Source organism: Plasmodium inui (assembly GCF_000524495.1).
Source record: "Plasmodium inui San Antonio 1 unplaced genomic scaffold supercont1.104, whole genome shotgun sequence".
In the NCBI taxonomy this organism is placed as follows: domain Eukaryota; phylum Apicomplexa; class Aconoidasida; order Haemosporida; family Plasmodiidae; genus Plasmodium; species Plasmodium inui.
The window spans coordinates 1-8,628 of record NW_008481938.1 but is presented as its reverse complement, the minus strand read 5'-3'; the positions used below and the strand labels follow the sequence as shown (position 1 = coordinate 8,628).

At 44.6% G+C, this 8,628-nt stretch overlaps 3 protein-coding genes across 3 annotated transcripts; all 3 read left to right on the top strand.

Annotated features, from left to right (window-relative positions):
• Positions 1 to 2,614: 2,614 nt before the first annotated feature.
• C922_05586 (hypothetical protein) lies at positions 2,615 to 3,512 on the top strand (the record flags this gene model as incomplete). The annotated part of the gene is made up of 4 exons (XM_008821157.1): positions 2,615 to 2,779; positions 2,950 to 2,970; positions 3,080 to 3,185; positions 3,397 to 3,512. The coding sequence occupies 4 exons, from the start codon at positions 2,615 to 2,617 to the stop codon at positions 3,510 to 3,512; spliced, it is 408 nt and encodes a 135-aa protein (XP_008819379.1).
• A 330-nt stretch (positions 3,513 to 3,842) lies between these two features.
• Positions 3,843 to 4,914, top strand: C922_05585 (hypothetical protein; the record flags this gene model as incomplete). The annotated part of the gene is made up of 3 exons (XM_008821156.1): positions 3,843 to 4,148; positions 4,254 to 4,573; positions 4,710 to 4,914. 3 exons carry the CDS (start codon positions 3,843 to 3,845, stop codon positions 4,912 to 4,914), a joined length of 831 nt encoding a protein of 276 aa, XP_008819378.1.
• A 3,167-nt stretch (positions 4,915 to 8,081) lies between these two features.
• On the top strand, positions 8,082 to 8,540 carry C922_05584 (hypothetical protein; the record flags this gene model as incomplete). Its single annotated transcript, XM_008821155.1, has 1 exon — positions 8,082 to 8,540. A coding segment is annotated over one exon (459 nt), but the record flags the coding sequence as incomplete, so codon positions are not given.
• Positions 8,541 to 8,628: the final 88 nt, after the last annotated feature.

Sequence of the window (8,628 nt, the reverse complement as noted above, 5' to 3'; positions counted from 1 at the left end):
GTGAGGATATAGACATGACGATCAAAGTGGAAATGCCTAAAAGGGAAGGTACATAATTAATACATACAGAAGAGACAACACGAGAAGAAAAGATAAGGGGAAAAATGCTCAAGGGATGAAGATTAAACACTACACCCAAAGCATACAACCCAGGAACACAGTAGGGGTGATAAATAAGGAATAATGTGAGCAGCAGATCTTTCCCTCTGACAAAATAGATATATGAAATCGAGGGTTTCCTGTTTTCTAACATATAAACAAAGGAATAACGAAAGATAATACCTTGAATCTGTGCTGAGTTCATGGAGTATAATAAGTCCTACAGTAACTTCATTCTTGTCCGTATCTAGGACTATAGAGGATGATATAACGGGCGTCTATTTATTCACAACAGGAGAATGTAGAATGTTACGTGGTATTGATAACCCCTTTTATGCATAAGGGAGTATAAGCATATACAATGAATACATTCCCCTATTGACATAAAAACATGTCCTACGAAGGAGTCTTACACCACCATGGAGTTATGAGATTCTTCTGAAAAATGAGAAGAAGTCAATAAATACATGATCATTTTGGCAATGATATAGTTTTTATATGAGTTTTAAGTGTAATGCTATATGAGAATATAGAAGGTAATAGAAAAATTCCCTCCCTTAATAATGAGTTAAATAGTTTTATGAGCCTATTGTGTGTTATTCCACGTGATTAATTAACCCGAATTTTCGAAATTATTGGTGAGTTCTTGTGGGGATCATCTGAATGAACAGGGGACTATTTATGTTTAGATACATTATCGTAATATACATTTACCCCCAGGTGGAAGAAGAATAGCTGTATAAATGGTTGGGTACAAACTGTTGTGGCTTATATGATATTTTCTTTGCTATATAGCCTATCATGAGAGATTCTATGGAAACAGCAATCGTGACCTGCTAAGAAGTAGATAAGCAAGAGGATATAAAATAGCGGGGGAACATCATATAATGGTTAGGAATTTACTGATAGTACATAGTGTATATTATAGAAGAAACAAAAAGATAACAGAAAGGAACAAACAAACAAACAGAAGGAGGGAAAAAAAGACTATAACATTTGCGCCATAAAAGAGTAGATTAAGCCATACGCGCCAATGAGTAGACACAACTAGTCTGACCAAGGGGGAAAAATGAAAACAAAAACAGAAGCAACGGGGAGAGACTACGAAGTAAAGGCAAGGACAAAACTATAGACGTTGAGCAGGGTTTAATGGGGCATAGGGAAGAACGACACCTATGGAGAGAGACATACTAAGGGCATATTGAGAATGATGAATATACAGGAATTAATAAGAAAAGAAGAAAAAGTAGAAAGTGCAACAGAAAGAATCAGCAGAAAGAAAAAATATGAAAAACAAGAGAAGAAAAATATCCCAGTTTTAGGAAAAGTATACCTCTGCAGGAATAAGCCCTATGGATAATATACAATAATATATTATGACGTAACCAGGGACTACAGCCCAAGGAACAGTACGATGAGAGAGAGGAAAGACCCCACAGATGAACAAGGAAAAGTAAATCATAAGGGATTAAAGAAGGGGTAGAAATGAAAGTATCCTTGCATGGAAGAATGCGAGCAAAAAGAACTACAATACAATAATCAGGATTATAAATTATTAGAACAATGAACACAAGAATCGGCAAACTCCAAACTACAGGTAAAATTGCAATAAGAATAGTACTGGTATATATGCCAAAAGGAAATGAAACAGAAGGAAACCCCAGGAGGTGTGGAATAACTAAGAATAGATATATATAAAAAGAAAAGTTAAGGAAAGTTCAGTAAAAGATATATTAGATAACTGTGAAGTATAAAGTTAGAAAAAGAGAATATCTAATAATAAAAATGCAGAACCTGATAAAACGCACGGGAACAACATGGCGGAGGGCCATTATAGGATCATATACAAATGTATGTATATAGGGGACAAGTAATGAGTAGCACAAGTGGAATAATCCATAAATCAACAAAGAAACATGCAGGAGTTATGGTATAAAGCAGAGACAAGTAAAAAGAAGCTAGCGACGAAATAGAAAAGGGACAAAAAAGACCTGACCCTAACAACTAAGGAGACTTAGGGAAAAATGAAATCCCAGGAGGCACCCCACAGTGGGGGATCCGGAAAAAACATGACAAATGATGACCATATTATTGAAAAGGCCGCTTCCATCGCGCAGCATAGAAGGAAACAAAAACCAGAAGCGGAATAGAGAACCAACCAATGAGACAGTACCAGAAAATTTCTAACCCCGGGGCCCCTACCTCCTGACAACAACTGAGTCCATATAGACGGGGGGGAAGAAGTGGATAAGTCAATAAAGTTAAATCCCCCAACGAAAATAATTGAAGGGATAAAATAACACTATAAGGAAAAACCCTAAAGTGTAGGACAGAGGAAACGGAAGGAAGAGGGAAGCCTGTCCTAACGGGAGAACTTCAAAAGGAAGTATTAAGGATCCTCGGAAAGTACTAAACCGAAGAAATCCCCATAGGAGAAAATTGACCAGACTAATGCCAGAAACATCCAGAGCAAGGATACAAAGAGGCGAGCGAACCCCCAGCAGCCGAAGGGAGGATGCTAAACCAGAGGAGTGTGAAGATTAAATGGAAATATAAACCTGAATTTTTCCAGCGCCAGACTAGTGGCAGGGATGACAAGCAGCACCAAAAAATAAAAGGACGACTACAACAACGAAAAAAACCAAGAATCCTAGGAAAAGAAGCTCTAAGGGACACAAGGGTAAAGAAACAAATTAGATTAAGGGGAGGAGGAAGGCTTCGGAAAAGAGAATGTACTCAAAAACCAGAAGAACCAGCCAGATACACGCGCCTAAAACATCTTGGGAATGAGAGAAGTAGAAAGGAAGGGAACACTTAGGAAATCTCCCCGCCAACTGAAACCCCACACAGGAGTCAGACTGGAAAAAGAAGGTACACGAGTACCAACCCAAACCGGAAGAAGAAGCAAAATCACAACGAGAGCGTATGAAATCAAGAAGATAAAAAATGCTCAGTGACCCCCAACGCCCCAAAAAAATAGAAGCGGGATGAAGGAACCAGCAGGAAGGGAAGCTCCAGGGTAGAATTGAACCCCAACAACAAACGACCTAATATCCAAAAGGAACACATAATACAAATATGGGAAGGTAGAATGTCAGAACGACAATACAAACTAAAAGTATACAAGTATAGATAAAGGACAAAATGCAAGTAAGAAAGACCGACAGATAAGAATTCTCATTGTGCTGGCGCTTCAATAAGGAAATGCTGAAGCGACTACCGAATATCCGTGTCACAATCTCCCAGCGAAATAGTGCCCAGGGAATAGGGGGAATATCATGTCCACCTCCGATAAAGAGAACAAGACAAGAAAGCGGAAGTCCTTAGCTCCGACAAATATAAGGGGAAGAGGGAATATATATGAACCAGGGGAACGGACGCTGGACAAGGCAGGGAAGAAGAAAAAGGAATGAGTGCATAAAGGGTGCTGCATCACCACAATAGGGAGTCCAAATCTAATAGGAGAAGGAGGAGGCAGGGACTCATCACAAACAAAGGACAAGTTGAGGATATCCATACGATGACGCCTAGCACGGGTCAAGGATACAAATAGTGGTAAAACCCTCAGCAAAGACGCCAAAAAACACGCCCAGATGTCAGAAGGAAAAACCAAGAGAAGAAAAAAAGATTCGCAAACAGTCAAAAAATAATTACTGCAAGAAAATCTATAGAGTTAAGCCAGTCTTTCCGAAGCAAAAGAAGCGGCAGACACCCAGGACCTAAAAAGAGGGAAGAATCCCACCATGGTCAGAAAATACCATGCTATAAAAAACCTCCGCTGCATCCCCAATCGTAATAAGGGAACGAAGAAATATGAACACACAAGATTCAGAATCCATCAAAGACAGAAGCTAGGGCCCCCCCAAAACAAGCCTCAAGGGAAAAAACAGGAAAAACACCAACCAGACAAGTCCCCATCTCAAACATGGGCAAATATGTCCCAACCCAAACAGAAGTCAATTGGCATGAACGGCCGGAGTGTGTATATTCAGAGGATCTGGATGAGAAAGGGCCCCCAGAGCGGGGACCAAACAATTGCTAGGGAGGAAGTATATATCATCCGCTCACACCCCAATGAATTCTACCAGAGAAAACCCCCAGTCCTAATGAACAAGAGAGAATTTTGATGGTGAGAAAACACCCCTTGACTTAAGAAAGAGGCCCCCGACGAGGTCCTAATAAAGCATAGAGAAGGAAGGAGAAGAATCAAGAATGACACAGGAGGGCGAGGAAAGATGTATCAGAAAGCGACAAGAGAAAAAGAAATCACAATAACCAGAGGTATCATCATATTTATAGATGAGAAAAAGGAAAAAGCACGAAGAAGTACACGTATAAAGTCGGAGAAAAAGAAGTCCACCCCCCGTCAGGTGACCAAACGGAAGAGGAAGCTACAAGAAAAGTTATCGGGCACCTCGGAGGAAAAACAAACACGGCGCTCCTCTCAGATAGAACCATACGGCAACCAGAAATCGTATTCCGGAGGGCAATATTCTTTCGTGAGAAAAAAATAAGAAGCAAAAACTATAGGAATAACAAACCAAAACAGTGCCAAGCCGAGTCGATGGAAGTTGCAATGGAATAATATGGCACACGCAGCCCCTACGAAGAACAGGCAGCCAAGTCAGAAGCATTGTGATGAATATCAAGATACCTTCACACATACAAGCGCAGAGCAAATTGAAAGGATGTCTGATGAAAACGGAACCTAAGAAAGTGAATGGAGTATTTAAAGCCTATGCCGAATTCGACCGCCGCCTGATGAAGTCAAAATGGCTGGACAAAATATCTATCACTCCTAAACCTGAAAATTAGGCAGCAACCCCAAAAGACTAAGGATTCCCCCAAGTGACAGTTCAAATACTACACTCCACGGAAAACTTGGCACAGCCACACCAGTGCTAAACCAACCAACGAAACCACCCCCGAAGGAAAAGAGAAAAACTCAGGGGAAACAGGTCCACTAACTAGTACGCAGAACAAGGCGGTTGAGATATGGCAAAATCTTGAAGCCTAAGATATAGTAAAGGTGATTTAATACAGCAGGAAATACAAACGAGAAACAAACCATCCAAAGAAGCATGACACATTAAATGCAGAGGGAGAGAAGAAGTAAGGACCAGAATGACGAGGGGGGCAGAGGACGAACAAAAGAATTAGAACAAAAGCGAAAGGTGCAGAAAGGAGGATGACCCACCAACTAATGAGAAATCGTCAGGTGGGGTAAGAAGAACGTGCCCACAGGCCAAAGGAACAACAAATAAAAGGACCGAAGCGGTTGCGGCAACTCCTGAGGGGGACACGAACAACGCCTAAGGAATAAACTATGGCCTAATAAAGAAGCAGCCCCCGGCGACAGAACAACCAAGAGAGCCACGCTTCCCAGGAAACATAGCGGAAGAAAAGTCACCAGCAAGATACCCTGGACGAGGATAAAAAAAAGTCAAGCCCATAGAAGTCTCAAAAACAAAACCACGCGAACCTCAAGAACGAGCCACGGGAGGACTCACCAGCTGGAGGCCTTAAAGCCCGAAGAAGAAAAGGGAGGGAGAAGTAAAAGGACAGAAACCGAGAGAACTCTAAGAGTGGACCGAGGGGAGGGTTTCAGAAACCAAGAGTGGATAAATAAAGAATAGGAACCCCGTCCAAATCTGTGGCCAGCCTTAGCACTAAGAAGTTGAAGGGCAGGTGTCAAGGCTAAGAGGACTAGGAAGACAAACCGAGAGGCAACCCAACAAAGGGAAAAGGTCGAGAAGGACACCCAACGGCAAATTAAGCAGAAGTGACGGAAGCGAACTCTGGAAGTAGGAGGCGCCCAAGAGAAGATAAAACAGAATTGTAAACTCCGGAAGGAACGCCCAGAACCAGCACACATGAAGGGAGCGAATCAGAAGCCCAGAAGGAACTGGACAAGGAAAGACAAAGAACAAGGCAAGAACTCCCACTAGTGTCTACTGCTACCGTTAGAATGGATGGGCGGGTCCGATAGTAGACGCACGGGGACAAAGTGGGAGGCAGCTAAAGAAAAGGGGAACCCCAGGGACATAACAGCGGCCGGGGACGAATCAGAACCTGCCCCAAGCGGGCGCACGGAGACGGAGCGTCTGGTCGAGGAAGGGCAGGGGGTCGGAACCGGCGAGCCTGAGTGAAGGACAAGGGAACCGGCAAAGGGTGAGTGTAGTAAAAATCTGAAAGAAGAAGTGGGGCGAGAACAGAAGTTTAGTGACCAGAGGCAAGACCCAGAGAAGTAGTAGGTTTGATAAAAATACCCCGAAGAGCGGGCCGAGGGCGGATCTCAACCCAGAGAGAGGGGGAATTTGGGGAGGACGAGGGAGGAAGAGGAGTAACCTCCCCCCGGAGGGCAATCGGGGAACAAATGAACCAATTGTCCAACAGGAGGGATTGAAAAAGAATAAACAGGGACAGAAGTAGGAACGGCCCATATAATCCAGCGGGCCCAGAAGAAGAAAAGAAGAGGCAGGACGAGAGAGGGTGTGAGGGGATCCGTAATGGCCGTATTCAAGCCTTTGGAAGCAATGAACAAGGAAGTAAGAGAAAGAAACAGGGCACCTGATGACCCATGGTGAGCGCAAACCCAACATTACGGAGGAGAAGTTGAGGTACTTGTCCAATAAGCTGTAGCCCAGCGACTTAAGAGTCATCTCGGAGCAACCTCATAGTAAGCAAATGAGAGGGAGGGGGGAAGACCAGCAAACAGGAGGACAGGTGGGAGGGAGGGTTCAGAAATCAGGCCCCAAGCGGTACAGGGGAGGATGACAAACAAGGACACAGCTGATAATTTCCGCCAAGGGATTCGACTAGGAAAGAAGCGAACGTAGGGACTCAGCACCCCTAATCTAAATGGAGATAGGAGGGGCGGGATAAGATTCCAGAGGGGAAAAACAAGAAACCGGAAACAAGCTAGGAAACCCGCAAAATGTGGCGAACTAAATAAGAGATTGGACAAGGAGGAATAAGGCGGCGCCTTCCGAATCTGCCAGGCCAGGGATTTTCCATGAAAGATACCCAGGAGTACTTTCAGAAGCCAGCGCGAATCGTCTGAGCACACCCAAACCATGGAAAATATCAGTCATAAGCGGCAGAAAGAATCCAAGGAAGAAGCAAGCAACTATCCATAAAAAACGTGGAGCGGTAGAAGAACACCCACAAAGGAACTTCCCACCATGGAGGAGGGCCTAATACCAATGATGGTGAGGATGCATGGACACCAGAGAAACCACTCGAGGGAGGCGAATTTGCAAAACTGAGGGAGACAGAGAAGCCCCTGGAACAGAAGTGAAGATAAAAGACGTGGGAAACAGGCAAGAGCACGCCGACGCGCTATGGGAGCTTGAAGAGCCCAACATCACAGTGGACGGGAAAGGAGATAGTCCCCAACGAGGGGGGGCATGGACCGGCGAAATAGAAGGGGGAGGAGTACAGCCGACGAAACAGGAGAAAGTACAGAGCGAACAATGGAGCAACAGGCGACAACCAAGGGACCTCCCCCGACCAAGCCAGAGGCAGACGGAGGCAGGACAGAATGAAGTGGGACCAGGGATGTCAAAAAGGAGGAGGACCCAGAGGACCCACAGGGAAAAACAAGCAGGGCAGAGGTAGTAGAGGGCAGGAGCGAACGCAGATGACAGGAGCTTGGGGGAGATCCAGAAGAGGAGGGGACAGGAGGGGCAGGAGAGAGAGACCTTTTACCCAAGATAGGAGGAAGAAGTGATAAAGGGAGCAATCCGGCCCTGAGGTCCGAGGAAGAATCCGGACCGAGAGACAGGAGGAATTCGGAGCGGAGGGCTCTACAGACGAACACCTGGAGAGTCAGGAGTGGGAGAATAGAAGAAGAATTAAGCAGTATAACCTTCAGGGGGGGAGCCTTCCTAAGTGACTGTCAACAAGGGCGAGACGTATCTAAGAGGACAGGAGCAACCGACATAAGAAAAGGGAAAGTAGTAGGACACAAGTTCAGGAAGATGAACTTTAGTAACTATATCACCGAACTACTGACAAACCACACCTCTGGAGGGCAGGAGTGTCACGAGGATCCTGAATCGCTGAAATTATGTCAGTTAACGAAAACAGCAACCAAAAACGAAGCCCCCATAGATGCACAAAGGAGCGAGATCTGGAAACATGGATATCCCAGCAACTTGACAAGTTTGGATTTGAGAGCCAGGATGCTCTGTAAGGCTATAGAGGTATGGTTATCAAATTTAGAGGCATTCAAAGAAGGGAAAAGGGCCTACGCGCCCGGATCATGTAAACCGGAAGCCACGGGGTCATTAGGGGGAAGAAGGGATGAGAAGAAGTGTCCGTACAGTGGAGAGAGAGAAGTATGGAGAGCACTATGGGGGACAGTGCCCCTGTATAGAAGTCAAGAGTATCAGAAGAACTTAAGAGTATGTATGGATATCATGAGTATAATCTTGACCGTTTATCAGAACGTGCAGAAGGGACAGGAGGACTGGGAAGTGGCCAGGGGGGGAAAGACGAGAAATGTGTGTCAGGTGGTATATGAAG